This window comes from Dermacentor variabilis, chromosome 9, assembly GCF_050947875.1.
Source record: "Dermacentor variabilis isolate Ectoservices chromosome 9, ASM5094787v1, whole genome shotgun sequence".
Taxonomy (NCBI): Eukaryota; Metazoa; Arthropoda; class Arachnida; order Ixodida; family Ixodidae; genus Dermacentor; species Dermacentor variabilis.
In genome coordinates this window covers 122,466,481-122,482,987 of record NC_134576.1, presented here as the reverse complement: position 1 = coordinate 122,482,987, position 16,507 = coordinate 122,466,481, and the positions used below count along the sequence as shown (strand labels likewise).

General features: G+C 46.2%; 1 protein-coding gene across 1 annotated transcript in view; it reads right to left on the bottom strand.

The window, feature by feature from the left end:
* mfr (ferlin family C2 domain-containing myoferlin misfire) overlaps positions 1-13,837 on the bottom strand; it is a 383,091-nt gene extending 369,254 nt beyond the window's left edge. The window contains exon 1 of the mRNA XM_075669201.1: positions 13,562-13,837. Within this exon, the coding sequence (XP_075525316.1) occupies positions 13,562-13,640 (79 nt within the window). The 5' untranslated portion in view covers positions 13,641-13,837. The remainder of the gene's footprint in view (positions 1-13,561) is intronic.
* Between the last annotated feature and the right edge of the window lie 2,670 nt (positions 13,838-16,507).

Sequence of the window (16,507 nt, the reverse complement as noted above, 5' to 3'; positions counted from 1 at the left end):
CAAAGTCACAAAGCCGTTTGAAGCCGAAACTACGAAGGTTAGGCATGTTCATGTAGACTAACCAACATTCCCATGTTGGCTGAATGAGCATACTTCCAGGTTCTCTAGACACTAGCGCCAGAGTTGCCCCTGGCGATTTTTGTATGGAAATGTGGATAATGACGAAATAGAAGAAGGAGAATCGAAAGTAGTGATTTTTATTAGTCACAGTGATATAAAACCAACCGACAAAGAAAGCATAAGGTAAATTACGTGCCTTCTTTTTGCGCTGAGATCTATATAAAGCAAGTTGACAAAGAAATACTACCTGGATCAAGTGGGATCGGAACCCACGTCTTCGCATTACGCGTGCTATGCTCTTTCCAACTGAGCTACCGCGGCACCATTTTCTCGACCACTTTCTCGATTGTTATATGTTTGCTAGATGTAGCCCATAGCCAGCGCCAAAGCTCACGGCCACGGAAGTGGATGTAGAACATCCTTTCTACAGCAGGCGCCACATGGTACTTGGAAGAAGGCCAACGGCCCCTTTTCGTCTACGTTCACTTTCCCTTTACTTCATCGTTTTTATGTTTCATTTAGAACAAATAATTTACCCTTTGCTTTTCTCGGTTTCACTGTCTGCTCGCATCACACAATTAGTGGCGTACGATTCCTCCTCACTTCGCTGGAACGTGCAGCCGGGCCTCGTGATTGATCGGCCGACACACGGTGTGGGCTTTTCTGCACTGCGACAAAGTCTTGAGGCGGAGTTTACGAGGCGCTACGGAGGAGGACCAGGGCTCTTCCTTCGTTCCGGGCGATGTCGCTTGAGTAGTGAGCCTCGTTTGCGAGGCTTACGCGCGCTCCTTCGCTGCATGTGTTTTGTCTTGCGCTGCACTAAGGTTCCGTAACGTCACAACGACGAAGCTTAATTCTTACGGCTTCCCAAGCAAACGTCCGTTGGCGAGGACGCTCCTTTTTTCGAAAAACGCGGAAATCGTGGCTCGAAACAAAGCCCGGTGGGACTGGTAGGAGGACTAAGCGGAGGCGCGTTAAATAATCTCAATGGCGTCGAAGAAGGACGACCCGTAAGCGCGACACGTATAGCAATGCGTCGTTCCATCGGTCGCATCCAAATGAGAACTGAATCTGTAATGCGGCACGGGCGTTCGTTGGGACTCGTTGTCCTGGCCGACCGGGTAAAGCCCATCTGCGCAAGCCTGGGGTCTTACAGAAGCGGGTTTCCGATCCGCCATCACTCTCATTACTGACGACCGTCTGCAGTGGAACAAACCGGTAATCACGTTCTGCAGCTGAACCAGAGGCTGTGGGTCCGGTACCCGCATTACCGCGGGCTAGCAAAATAATGCGGAAATGCGCTTGTCCTTGTAATTTTGGTACGCGCGAAACAATCCCGGGTGATTAAAATTATTCAAGAGAACGGCGCCTAGCGCCCCCTAGTCTCACCATTGCATGCACCCCACTTTTTTTTTTCCTACCTATTCAATTCTACTTGACTGAACCATGGGCAGTGTGACAGAAAAAAAAACGAACGAACGAACAAACGAACGAATGAATGAGTCAGTTAGTTAGTCAGTCAATGAAGGAAAGAATATTCGAGTGTCCGTGTTGTATTAGCCAGCAACTAACTAGATAACTAGAGCTATTCGTGCTCCTACCCGTAGCATGACAAAGTTGACTTGCAGCTCATGCAGTCGCATTGGGCATTACCAAGGGTAACACTTCCTAAATAGAACCACCTGCACTGTACGGGGACACGAGTGGCGCCTAGTGTGGCCAACGTCATTCCAGATCGCTGTTTTCAAAGAAAGCTTCGCCGTCCCTAGACGACGTCACATTCATGGAGCGAGTGTTTTCACTTACCTAGGTTTTCACTTACGACGAAGACCTAACACCAGCAGGAGGTGTAGGTGCCTCGTAGAGGCCCCTGCTACTGATGATGATGATGATCATCTTTTATCGCTCATACCCACTAAGGGCATAGCGCAAAGAATCTGACGGCAGGAGGCAGCTTAAGAGAATTCTTATTTAAAGAGGAGCAACGCAAATTAAAAGGAAAAAAAGCAAAAGGAGATGCCGGAAAAACTAGACGGGTACGCGAGCGAGAAGTCAGACTAACCGAAGGGAGAACTTTGACAAAGGCTATAATCAAGGTGAGAATAAATACAATGTTAATAAACAATTTGTAAGACCGATTTCAGTGAAATCAAGGCTGATCAGATAAGTAGCATAAAGCTGCAATAATTAGCAGGGTGATCATTTTGTTCATCTTTTTATTGAAGGTTCCATCTTCTTCCTCTTGTTGCTGCTGTAGCTCCAGGTTTGGCAACGAAAAAAGTTGGCGCGTTTAGGCCAAGTTGGACTCGACGGTCGCGATATGCACAGGCATCCCGCTATCGTGCTTGACGTTGGACATTAACTTAATCTTACTCGGAGAATTACAAGCTTTACCCGTGGCCCAAGGTAAAAAAAGAAAAGGTAAACGCCTTCGTCTCACTGGAGCAGCAGGAGTAGCAGTTTCCGTCTCAAAAACAAACAAAAGAAAGCACCAAATGAGTAATACAAACAAATCGCGCAAATTATGCAACGGCGTGTTCATCGTCGTCGGCTGTGCCTGCGATTCCAGCTCTCGATATAACCGCTTCGTCCCCGACTCCCGAGAGATGCCACGACAGCGCAGACTTGGCCTCAACAGCCACCGTTCGGGTACGGCACCGTCATGCGTCACGGGAAACGCCGCTGGCATGCAAGTCGGAGCACGTTTTCTCTTCTGCCGAACAATTTTCCGGAAATTTCGTTCGTGCAGCGATCTCGATAGACCGATCTCGCGTGCACATCACCCGCACCCATTTCGGCGCACACTGCGCTTTGCGTACGAACGCTGCAGCACGTGCACAGCTGTCGCCGAGATAGCGTTAAGAGGGGAAAAAATTGCTTCCGTTCATCCCTTGAGTGTCATAGCGTAGTACGTTCACGTCGTTTCGCGAGACTCTCGCCTGCTCCGGGAACAGCACGTGAAAGGTTTGAGAACTGCGTTTGTTATCGAGGGCAAGTCTAATGTGCAAAACAAAAAAAAAATAACTAGAAAACAAGCTTACAGGGCGCCTTAAGCTATAGTTTAGTGACTGTGGCGCGATGGCGTCGTTGCCCTCTATCATTCGATATGTACCTGATGACCGGTGTAGCACATTGCAGTCATTGAGTAACAGCGTACGTAGCTCGGATTCTATGCGCCTCTCAAACACGCCCGCGAAGTAGTGCCATTCGCCAGTCTATCATTGTGCTGCGTATGGACATCCGGCGGGTCTCTCGCGTTAGTGGTCGCTTGCCAAGATCGGCAACTGTGGAGATGCATTTGGCATCTCCACAATCTGTCGTCATCACTCATGCCCGGTTTGTTCCATTTCCCTCTTCTCCCTGCAGAGTGACATGCTAAAGGGCATTATCTCAATCCACCTGCGCTGCCTTTTCTAGAGTATATATATATATATATATATATATATATATATATATATATATATATATATATATAATGAGCGATGGAACGAAGATTGCTAGGCATAACGCTAAGAGACAGAAAGAGAGCAAACGGGTATAGACGACATTCTAACTGACATCAAGAGGAAAAAATGGAGCTGGGAAGGTCATGTAATGCGCCGGTTAGATAACCGTTGGACCATTAGGGTTACAGAATAGTTACCAAGAGAAGGAAAACGCAATCGAGAACTATACAAGTCTAGGTGGAGCGATGAAATTAGGAAATTCGTGGGCGCTAGTTGGAATCGGCGCAGGACAGGGGTAATTGGAGATCGCAGGGAGAGGCCTTCGTCCTGGAGTGGACATAAAACAGGCTGATGAGGATGATATATATATATATATATATATATATATATAATGTGTGTGTGTGTGTGTGTGTGTGTGTGTGTGTGTGTGTGTGTGTGTGTGTGTGTGTGTGTGTGTGTGTGTGTGTGTGTGTGTGTGTGTGTGTGTGTGTGTGTGTGTGTGTGTGTGTGTGTGTGTGTGTGTGTGTGTGTGTGTGTGTGTTAGACATAAGGCGTGAACAGAAGGCGACACAGAAACGATCATCATCATCAGCAGCAGCAGCAGCATCATTCTATTTCATATCCACTGCCGGACGAAGGCTCTTTCGACACATCGTCAATTGCGGCAGCGCCACCAGATTCCATTTTATGCCTGCAAACTTCGTAATTTCATCGCACCGCGTAGCTCTCTGCCGTTTTCTTTCCCTTCCGAGGCACCCTTTTTCCCGTAACATTATTAAACCTCACGGTTTCCTGCCCTACGCCTTACATGGCCAACACAATTCCTTTCGCTTCCTCTTCATCTCGTGATAATGTGCACAGCGCAACGGGGAACGAAGGACGGAACGAAAATGACGGACACCTTATGACTTGCGACCTTTGTTTCCTGTTGCGCTGTGAACGTAGTCGTGCATTACTAACAAGCTCCAGTCTCGCACCTCACATCTTAAACTGAACTAGAATATCGGCTACCTTTGTTGCCCATCTCTTTTTCTCTGTGTCTATTTCTCCTGTCTCCCTAAACTAGGCCTATCACTTTCCGTTTCACACTAGTTTCGCGGTACAGCAACAGTATGACCCAGGCTAAGCGCCACTTTCATCTACATGACGATACAGAGCCTATAGATACACAATATTCTACTGCTGGCGTGTAAGTGCGCCTTCGCATGAACGTTATCGCACTTCTCTGGGTGATAATGAAAAGTATGCAGCGTCCAAACAGAACTCTCCTGATTCAAGAAATTTTTTTTTATCTCCCCAATTATCAGAACTTCTTTCTACAACAGCACACGCGCCAAAGTTTCGCATGCGCTTACATTGTCGGCAGTGTAATTCCAGTTGATTTCGCATTCCATTGTCTTTGACCCCATCTCCCCACTGAACTTTTCCCATGACAGTGGACAGCGGGTGATCTACATATTCTGCCTGTGAAAACAAGTCAGAGGCTGCGTAAATATTCATGACTTGGGGCTCTGTGGAGTGTGTGTCGTGTTTCGGAAAAAGCGCGCAACCACGAACAATTTTTGCGCGGCAATCAGCCAAAATATGACAAAATAATTTGAAGGCAGCTGAATAATAGCTGCCTTCAAGTAGAGAATAGCTGAATAGAGATGTAGCCATGCCAAGATTCGCACGAACTAAAGTTTTCTTTGTTCTCGACCCTACCAACGTCCGAGAACGCAAGGTTTGAGTGTAACAAGCAAGAAACAATGAATATATAAAGTAGTGCATTGTGTGCCCGCGGCAGGCGAGGCAAGAGCCCTAGTGACAGATCAAACTGTTTAGTCGGCAAGCCAGGCCGTACGTATCGAAAACAGCGGCAAGCGCAGCATTCCTGGCGCTTATGAAAGCTCACCATATTGGTGACCTGACATGCCCGCATATGTATCTACAAAACAAAGTCACATGGTTGATGCATGAACGTTTATGATGACACAACATGCACCAAAACTTCGCCGATTCCACCAAGTATACTGACCCCCGTCGCCCACTTTTAACGTGCAGTGTTAAAGTCTAAGTGCCTTGGTGGGGGAGGGTTCGTATCGGAAATGTGAATTCAGTCACATTTTAATGCACCCGCATTTCCTAAAAATCTTGGAACTGGTACCTAATTCGAGTTATTCATCGTCAAAGTTCGACGCTCAAGGCAACGTCAAACTTGAGCGCGCTCCGCAGCTACGTCAGACGCAAACGTCCCGTGACGAAGTGTGTGACGAAGTGTGCGACGAAGTGTGCGACGAAGTTTGAATGATGGCATGTGGCGTAACTACTGATGCTGCGCTCCACGGTAGATGCCGGTCAAGCAAAACGTGCCATAATCAGTATCTGCCGCGAGTGGCTGCGACGTTCTGTTTGAAACTTCATCGTGCATTCCGTCACTGGGTGTTCCCTGTCTGACGTGATAGCGGGGCGACCTTCTTTTTTGCGCTCCCGGCTTGCTCGGTTTCAATGTTGCCTGTATGAGCATTGAACTTTGATGATAAATAACTCAAATTAGGTGCGACTTTGAAGATTTAATAATATAACGTGGGCGCATTAACATGTTACTGACTCCAAGGTCACCGTACGAATAACAGTTCCCAAAGTTCTAATACGAATATAATTAACGAATATTCATTAATTGATCTTCCGAAACTCCCATTGTTAGAAGCAAAATACGTCCGCCTTTCCCTAGGAACTACTTCGCAAAAACGCAGCGTCCGCTACGCTCATGGCCTCTTCATAAGCAATCTCTATGATCTAACAAAGCCTTGTGTGAGCCGATTTGTTATACGAGTTCTGTCCTATGTGCCAGTCACTCGCATGACGGCAACGACGGCAGCGGCGGCAGCATCCGTCGGCGTCGATCAGCAAAGACCTGGAGGATTCACTGACACAACGTCTTTTTTAAAAAACTTCACGGACAGATATACATCTCCTCGAGTGCCAGGTGATTTCCGTAGTTTAGAAACGAGTAGCGCTACTGATATATCACCCTAGTGCGACATTGATCTATATATCCAGGCCCCTAGCGACAGCCGTCAACGAAGATATAAAAAAGGGGGGAGGGGGGGAAGTCTGGAGTGACAGCAGCGCTTCTTTTCTCTGCTTCCTCCCTCCGTCTTTTTTTTTTTTTAATCTTTCTCTGGATATCCAAAATGCCGGAAACGTAGCGAGGAAGTTCCGGAACGACTGAGACGTCTGAATCCGACGCGAATTACGTTGCCATCGTCCCCAGTTCCTGCCTTCTCGCGATGGACTGCTGTGCAGAAAAAAATAAAGGTGAGAACTCGCAAGATCACGACGATCTACCTCCGATAGCACTGACGGCTTTTACACTGGATTCAGCACTTTGAAGGAGAAAAAGAAGCGATCGGATAAGCTCTCTTTGATTTCTCCGTTCCCCTTGCTTAAAATCTTGCTGCACATGGAAAGTTGTAAGCGGCAGGAAGGCGGGGCGAGAGTTTGGCGCTCGGGCAGAGCTGGAAGCGCGAAGCAATGGCTGACGAAAGGAATGTAATTTTCGTACGGCTGCAATATATTCTTGCCGTGTAGTTTGTGTCGCTTCCCACTCCCGGATATTGAAGTTAGATAACCTCCACCCGAAGACAGAACGTTCGACAATTTTGAATGTTTCTCGAATCCGAATGCGAATCAAATAGCAAGGGCTCTTCGATTCGTACTCGATGTTTCGAATAATCTCCCACCCCTAAATTAAACCAATAGTTCACGGGGAAGATCGAGGCCTTGAGTGATGCACAGTGGTCGAAGGGCGAACGTCGCTCGCAACCAAGGTTTCGACACTGGGTCTTCGTCAGCGAAGCTGCTACCCTGACCGGGACAAGTATCCAGTGTCGAAACATTGGCCCCAGCGACATTCCGTGTTCACCACTGTGCATCCCCCCTTGAATGAAGTATTCTAAGAATAGTCATGAGTATTCTACAGACTGTCCGATCGTACTTATGTGAGGGGTCGGCCCCGACACCCAATCATAGAGCAAAATTTCTGCTCCCCTTGACTCTTGCTTCGCGAGCCGACATCAACTTACTTGGGGCAGGAGCGTGCGTGTTCACCTACTGCCACCACCTTCGTAGCTGCTTCGCGTCTGGGATGGGACGTCATAGACGGTTTAAACTCGGAACACAACAAGAACTTATATACAGAGTACATACAGGCAGCTGCTTCAGTTGGAACTGACGCGTTAAGCTCGGCAGTTCCACGTCCAGAAAAATCAAGCGAAGGCAACAATTTGTGACCGAAGTAAGATAGTTAACTCGACTTGAGAAGCAAGAGTAACGGGCGAAGAAGCTTTACTGGCGCCGTCACGACTGGATTGCTGCAGGGGGCAGCAGAATGCCGCTCAAGGTAGCAGAAGGACCTCACGAGACATATCGCCTCTTGCGAGACGAATCTTTATTCACAAGGTCCACGATACTGCAGGGTTATCGATGGACGTCGCGCTGACAGCGGGAGCGACGTGTCAGCACAACGTAACTGCCGATCGAGCCTCAGTGTTGTATAAAATAACACAGTCGTTAGTCACGTCGTGCCGCGATTTGCGAAGCGTCGCTTGAGTAACGGTCCGGACGCGTATTTTCTCGTCGCATGCCGCTATGAATAGAGGAACGATACGTCCTTTGCAAGAGTAAATGGCGCACTGTTTCTGTCAATAAAAGATCGACCTCAGCAGCCGCCTCGCCGCTCCAGCGCTCAACCGAAGTCTTTCTCTTGCTATACGTACATCGTTGTTCCCTGTACTTGGTTTCCGACAGTAGTCTGTGAGAGCAGATGTACTCTTGAAATGCATCACCTGTATTCGGGAGGAAGTGCGAACTCCCGAATCAATTATTTCATCAATGTACTCTACGGAGGGTGTAATAATTTTTTTGTTCCTGGAAACTCTGCGATGGTTTTGAAGAACTGTGACAACAAAATGTTTGCCGAAATATGCATTAACGAGCGAATTAACGAGCGTTCATTCTACTAAGAAGCTGTATATATTCCGTGTATTCTGTGCAGTGTGCACCATTGTATCGTCTTGACGTCTTTGTAGCCATGCACGCTACGGTGTTCTTTGAGTCAACGATGTGACTCGACATGCTGACAGATTTTTAGAGATTGCTTATCTTGATTACATTTTCTTTTGTAGTCTTGAAGAATTCCGTTTACTATTCATTCTGTATCATCTTTTGCTGCTTGCGATGTATGAGGGCGCCGACTTCGTCAAATCTGATTGAATGGCTTTTTGTTCACATCTACCACAGTGTCTATTTGACACTGAAACAAGGCTGATTGAAATAAGTACTGCACGAAACTACTGAAGTGTAAGCAGAGGTTCCGCGGGGACTTTTGCGTAGCCTAGTGTAAATGCGAAGGGAGCAATGACGCAGTACTTCCGACGCGTCAAAAAGCAGCCTCTGAGGCAGACGCAGAGCTTCTCGCGTGCATGTATTCACGCTTTATTTTTTTTTTTTCGCTCGGCTGCGCTAAAATCGCACGCCTCCTTCGTTCGCGTTTCAGTCATCGACTACTGTTCCCGTAATCACAAATTGTTCTCGCAAAAAAAAATGAAATTAATTTTGGGGGTTTCAGACGCTCAAACAACGATCTGATTGAGAGGCACGCCGTAGTTTTAGACACTCGACTAATTTCGACCACCTGCAGTTCTTTAACGTACACCTACATCTACGTACACGAAGTTTTTTTTTCTTGCATTTCACTCCCATCAAAATGCGGTCGCTCTCGCACTCACGTCCTCGCGCAACGCCATGGACACAGAGATGTACCGTGGAGTGTGCTGTCGCAAGCGTTAATACGCGTCACGTGGTTTTGCGATCATGTAAAAATAAAAACGGCGTGAAATGCAATTTAGCATTCAGTTGTTAAAGCACCTCCTTGTGTGCCGTATACTGACGGCCCGTTTCGTTTTCGGAGCATCCACACAGCAATTTATGAATTAACAGCTGGTCTTTTCTTTTTTTTCTGCTTTAAAAACGCACCTTTGACTTCTATAGGCACTTCAGCGGGGACTCACCGAAATGCTCTTCTTTCTTGACTCTCAACTTTCTTGAAGTTTTTTTTTTTCTTTAGATGTAGAAACACGGGAAGGTGTTTGATTCCTTTGAACTAAGCAATCTTTTGTCGCCGGCATCTTTTGCGCACCGCTTCCACCGATAAATGGCTTTCGTGGCTCTTTCTTTTTTTTTCCCCGACGACGGAGCTCCCTTGAGAACCGCCACTACCCAATTTATGTCTTTATCACGTGATCGAAACAAATGGAACTGGCTTTCAAAACACACACACACACACACACACGTACATATATATATATATATATGATCACACTGTACCTCTTCTCGGGTGACGCATTTATAGAATAGGATATGGGCAGTTCCAAGACCAAGACCCGAGAGACATTTGAAGGCAAATGTCGTGAAACAGAGTTATAAAACCGTTACTCGAGGCAGCATTTCAAGTGGCGTTAAGAGAAAAAGATCGCAACTTGGGGAAGATAGGCACTTATACTCGTCCTCCGAGCGAGACAAAACAACGACACTGGTTCACACGAGGAATGAAAAGGTTACGCGTGAAAAGCAGAAAAAATAAAATAGAGACTTTAATAAAGGCAGGCAAGGCTATCGAAGTTAAAGACGCCGTGCCATAAATGACGGCTCAAAGCTCCTCGCAGGGACGGGAAACGTGCGGTTCGTGCTTTTCCTTTCGCAGTAAAACAATTCTGGTAACAGAACAAGAAGTTTTGGGCAGAGAATGTTCATTCATTCTCCGGCTTCCTCCTCCCTTGGACAATGTTGCACGCTCTTAATCTTCTTACACTAAGTGAAACATCCTTGAAAAAAATGTTCCATCAAGTGGCACCTATGTGGTGCAAATGTCCTTAAGCATCCACTCATTTTTTTTAGCAGAATGGACATGCCGGTTGAAATCAGGCGGTACAGTTTACGGGGGCGTGTTCCAGCAATGCAATGTACTGAAGCGAATGCAGTTACAGAGCTGTGCCAGAAAAAAACAAATTTTTTTGCTTACATCATGGTTTTTGAACTTCTGCTCGCGACTGTACATTCTTGCATGGATCCATAACTGGCTGCAGCCTAGGGCAATTCTTGGAGTTCCTACAGACAAGCTACAGAGCGTGACGTCACGTAGGTGCTGCGCTATGCTACCATGGCATTCCGTGCGGGCAAAAGAAAAATAACTCGTTGATTCACGGAGTCTCGATATATAAGTGCAACAAAGAATTAATCAATCATTCAGTCAATCAATTATGTTTTAGTTTCTTATAAACAAGAGAAATATTACCATAAGTTTATACAGGCGAACCTCGGAACTCATGGAAGAGCTATGAGAGGAGCTCATATAATTAATGCACTGAGATATAAGCACTGCAAAGTAGTGAACATTCATATCCTCATCAGGAACATCTCATTATTTCAAATTAAATTAAATGATTGAAAGAATATGTTGTTAATTAACGGTGAAGTAACTTTTAGTTATGTTCCGTGAAAAGGTAAAGGTGCTGTTCTGATATGGTTCTAAAGAAATTAATAATTTTTGGTTTTTATGTTTCCGGGCAGTGAATTCCAGTTCAGAAACGCCATAAACGAACGATAAATACTCCTTAGTGAGAAATGGAAGTTCTTTGTAGAAGCTTTAAATGTTCCTGCCATTAACAACACGATAAATGACTTGAACATAGCGCTCTATGCAAACGTAATCACATGCGATCCAAAAACAATGTCATAAGTCAATTTAGCACGTAATGAAAAACAATGGTGTTTTAAATGCACTACAAGCACTGACGAGAAGTTTGGCTTGTTCCTCGGTATTACTGCTGTTATTGAATGTCTTTCTCGAGGGAGGAAGCCCTGTTTTCTTCAATAATAGCCAGCGCATCTACTTCCAGCCAATATCGCAGTTCTTGATCTAAGGCATCTTTTATAAGAGGCCAAGTACGTGATCAATTCGTTCTCTATTGATGACTACCCGGTGCGACAAGTATCCGTACTAGAGGTTTAACATTTCCTTTTCTGCAAGGTTCTGCAAGCTGTTTCTGGAAATATCTCAATTTGTAAGCCTTAAAAACACACAGTCATAATTTGCGAAGGAAGTGGACAATATCTTTTACGAATGTCTTCTTATGTGAATTTTCTTAGCTGTCAAAATTAGCAGCTGTGGAGAAACATCATAAGAGTAATTTCTTCCGAATTCTTTTTTTACTTGCAGCGGTGAATAGCGCAGAAAAAAAGTGTCGAAGCAAAATACAAGATGAATGAAGAAATTTACATTTTCAATGTGTTTTGTCAAGTTTCGCGAATGCGGACTCTATGCAAGAATTGTCCACAGAAACGTCGGATACGAGAACGTCAACTATTTCTTGTCTAGCATACAGGGAAAACAACTATCCCAGGCCACTCGAAAAACATGCCTGATGTAAAACGTGGTGAAAAAAAACAACGAAATCACTGATTCCCCGCACATGACAACACGCTGACGCTTAGAGCAAACAACCAGCTGTCTACCTTCCAACCCGTTCTACTAAAAAACTGTACCATTATCACTCAAACCTGCAGCACAGGTCAAATCAAGTGTTTCGATATGCACGCGAAATGTGTTAAAAATCATCGCTTTTGTTTCTGTTCTTTGCTTTTGATGCACTATATTAGCATGAACCATTGTGCACGCATGGCCGGAATGGAATAAACTACGCACATTTTTTTTCCTTTTTTTTTTTTTACAAAGGGGCAGATTGTCTATTGCCTACACACGTAAATGTGTACCGAGCTGCTCTACGGAAGATAGGTCATGAACATTTCTTTGAGGCCCCTTAATTGTTTGCTGCTTTTCACGTGGCATTATTTTAAGTTTTTTAGCTGTGGCTGTTGTATAAATTCTCTGAACAATCAAGGTTTCCTTACAACATAGTACTGTACATATTCAAAACAGTGGACCACCGCTGTTTACAACTTATGTCGTTGTAGCTCGCGGAATTACTCAAGCCATTCAAAGGCAGCTTTTCTCTGCGGACCCTTCTGAAATCATGTACAACACGTCGTCTCTTAAAGAGATCTCTTTACCAGTAATAAAGCGGGCACACGAACAACGCTTCTCGAACTTACTAAGCAAACATAGAGCCTCGTCTAAAGCGCCAGGCGGGCATCTGTGTATAGCTGTATAATCTGAACCTTTGCGTCCCATCTCGTTTGCAATCTAGGGCTAAAAGTGGACTACAGGTTTTTCTCTGAAGAGTAGGCTGTAGTGTAGTTAAATGCGCGTAATGATGAAGTTAACGTTATTATTTTCATCATCACCATCATCATCACCATCATCAATCGTCATTGACGGCGTTTGCTTTGTCTTCCCAAATGACAGCTTCCAATTGGGCTGTCAAGTGCAAACGTACTTTCCGGAGTTTATTTCTGGTACTTAGAAGCCAAGTGCCACTTGCACATTCGCGTCCAACGCATTCGCGCCGCAAAGTGCGACGACGGAAGCATATGGCTGAAACAACTATTCGCCATTGCGATGAAACTACAAAATTCGAACGTCATCACGAGTCTGAAGGAATGCGAGAAAAAGGCGTTTAGCACAGCATTCCTCGACGCGTAGCGGCGTAGACCGAGTTTCACGAAGCCACGCTCTACTTGCATCGAGATGTATTCAAATCAAAACGCAATCGCAATACTCCAAGTTCCCGCCTTCAGGCGTGGCGCCGGCTTCTTTCACTCCGTTTCTGTTTTGTAAACGCAGATTATGCAATCCTAAAACTTTGCTCACGTTATGTCTTTCTAAGCGCGAGAGGCGGCGAGAAATTTGAAGCGAAACCACCAGACGTACGTAAGCCGTGTCGGGAAGAGCCGTCAAATTCCACCTGTACGCGTGTGTTATGCGCGAAGAAACCCGTGCGCGCGCCTTGCATATCTGCGCGAATTCCAATGACAGGCAAGGCAGACTTCGTCTGCTGCAGATCAGAGAATGCATAGCGTGACAAGGCACAGGAGAAAACTGTTTCGCAGCTTACCTCGGAATGTTGCCTTGGCCAGACGGTCACTGCGGCCTTTGAAGCCGCTCACGGAGTGGAGATGCAACTTTAAAGCCATGGTCTTGGGTAAGAAACTCCTGGTGTTTCAGAGAGGAAGCCACGCTAACCGTCCGCGGTCATGTTAGAAGCCGGTGCTTGTCGACGACCTGTGTCTTTCTCACGCACCTACGGCACACGCACTGCAGACGAAATTTTCTCGCAGCGCAGATGCAGCACGCTTTCTGCAGCACAAACAGGCCAGACGGCCCTCCCGGTTCCGCGCTAGCGTTTCGTCTGCCAGCTCCCCATTTCTTCTCGTTTGCGATCGTGGCGCGCTGCGCGAGTCGACCAATCGGCGCTAGCCGTCCGGCGTGACGTCAAGCGGTGTTGCCATGGAGACGCACGAGGAGCGTCTGCTTCTCAGGTGCTCGCTTCGTCGGCTCTCTTTTTTACTTCGTCTACCCGGGGCACACGGGCGACGCTCGCCTCTTCTCTTCATCACACTATGATTTTTTTGCGTCCTCGTTTACACTTTGCGTGCGCCTTCACCTACCCGAATTCCCCACTTTCCCTTCTCTATGAACACCCCGCCGGTACGGGTCGAGAGAAAAAAAAATAAAGTAAGAGAGACACGGGATGACTAAAACAGCACGAAGGTGAGAGGAAAGACAGAAAAAATAGCAAAGAACAGACGATCGTGGCGTAGCAGACGAAGAGCCAGTTCCGGACGCTTGCGTCATCGGTGAACAGACAAAAAAAATGGAAAGGTGTGTGTTTGCCTCGGGAAGCAAACAGAAACGCATCGACAAACACCACTTTTGTGCCCAGAGAGGGCGCGGTTCGCACGATTGCCGGGTCCGCACCCGTTGTGCTGATGACCGGAAGAAGCACTGCTGCTACGTGAGCCGGCATACCAAACAACCGTGTTGGATAATCGCCTGCCGTGTATGGCTGACCCAGTGCCTTGCTTCGTGGAGCACTTCGCCACACAAGTGCCAAGCACGTGAGTGGAGAGAAAGGTGGCGTATATTGTTTTTTTGGGAGGGGGAAGCTCATGCAGTCTCTCTTTCTCTTTTTGAACGTGTCTGCATTCCTCTTATTTCCAGGGGTAACAGAAATGTTTCCTCTACTGCAATCTTGAAGTGGTGTCTTGCGTGGGTTTCCGTACGCTTACATCTCACGGTCAGGCGCTGCCGTGAATGCCGCCGCGTGCACATCGGAACACTGCGTGCAAACAGCTTGCAGGCCCGCCACAAACGTCCGTTTTTGTTTTGCTTGTTACAGCGACAGTGCGCAGGGTGCTTTGTGAATCTTGCTTAGCCGAGGCTGAGAACGTAATCCGGTGGGTCTGCTGTCGTTACAATCAGATTTTGCTGTTTCATATTTATCTTGCTTCGGTTTTTCTACTTCTCTGGAATTCCATATAGGCAATGTGTGTGTGTGTGTGTGTGTGTGGCGAAATGCGAAAACACCCGTGTGCTTAGATTTAGGTGCACGTTAAAGAACCCCAGGTGGTCAAAATTTCCGGAGTCCTCCACTACGGCGTGCCTCATAATCAGAAAGTGGTTTTGGCACGTAAAACCCCAAATATTATTATTATTATTATTGTGTGTGTGTGTGTGTGTGTGTGTGTGTGTGTGTGTGTGTGTGTGTGTGTGTGTGTGTGTGTGTGTGTGTGTGTGTGTGTGTGTGTGTGTGTGTGTGTGTGTGTGTGTGTGTGTGTGTGTGTGTGTGTGTGTGTGTGTGTGTGTGTGTGTGTGTGTGTGTGTGTGCGTGCGTGTGCGTGTGTGTGTGCGTTTAGCCTGCCAAAGGCAGTCAACACTAAATGAGCTTGCACTGGAACCATTAGGCCCCCTGTCATTCTAAACGTTCCAAGTGAAGTACGTTCGGTTGAAGATTGCAGTTTGGATGAAAGTGTTACTTTTGTGAATGAAGAAAGATATGTTGATTTTAGCTCTTATATTTACGTACAGATCTAGTAAATGGACACGCTGCAAGGCCGTCATCGCAGATCACGCATTTATACAAATTAAGGTGCCAAGCTAGAGCAACGGCAAGGCAATTTCCATTATTATGAAGCAAAAGCAATATATAACCGCACTTGTTAAGCATTACTTTTACATAGCTTATTTCTTTTACGCGTATATTGCAAAAAAGAGAAGAAAGGCAAAATATAAGAGCAAACCAAGTAAGATGGGCTACAACAATTATGAAGCGTGATTCTACGGCGAAAACATAGAAAAAACACAGGAATATACATATAACAAACGTTCCCTCCTGTGCATTTCACTGCGCTCTCTCTAAATGGCGCCGTATCACTCACTGAAAATTCATGTTTATTTGCTTTCGCCTTCATTAAGAGAGAGAGAGAGTGAGAGAGAGAGAGGAACAAATCATTCTAGAAAGGCCCGAACTTGTTCTCGATAAAAGATAACGATGCGAGGCATTCGATATTGTAGTCAACGGTAGCTACTGCAAGGTAGACGAAACATTGTGAAGCCCATTTTGATGTCATCGCGCACCTAACCGGAAGCTACTTTCCTCGCTATTTTTTTTATACTAATTGTTATTTTTTCGCCGTTTTCGAAACTGCGACGACAACGACGGGCAAACAGAGTGTCGACAGCGGGGCTCCGTTGGCCGCTGCAGAACCCGAGGCTCGCAAACAAAGCTGTAACACCATGCCGCTTGTCATTTGTTTTCTTCTTACGGGTAGCCTCATGCAAAAGCAATATTGAAATATGTGCGATCTACGTGCGCAGGCAACGACGAAAAAAAAATTCCCTGAGTTTACACCTGACGCGTTCTACGAGGCCTACGGGAGTATCTCGCTTGTGTGAAGAGCGAGAAATGCGTTTCTTTTTTTTTTCTGTTTCCTGCACTGAAGCAGATGCTTGCGATCCCGCCGTGTAAATAGATTTTTTTTTCTTTTATGCCCGAAAGTGC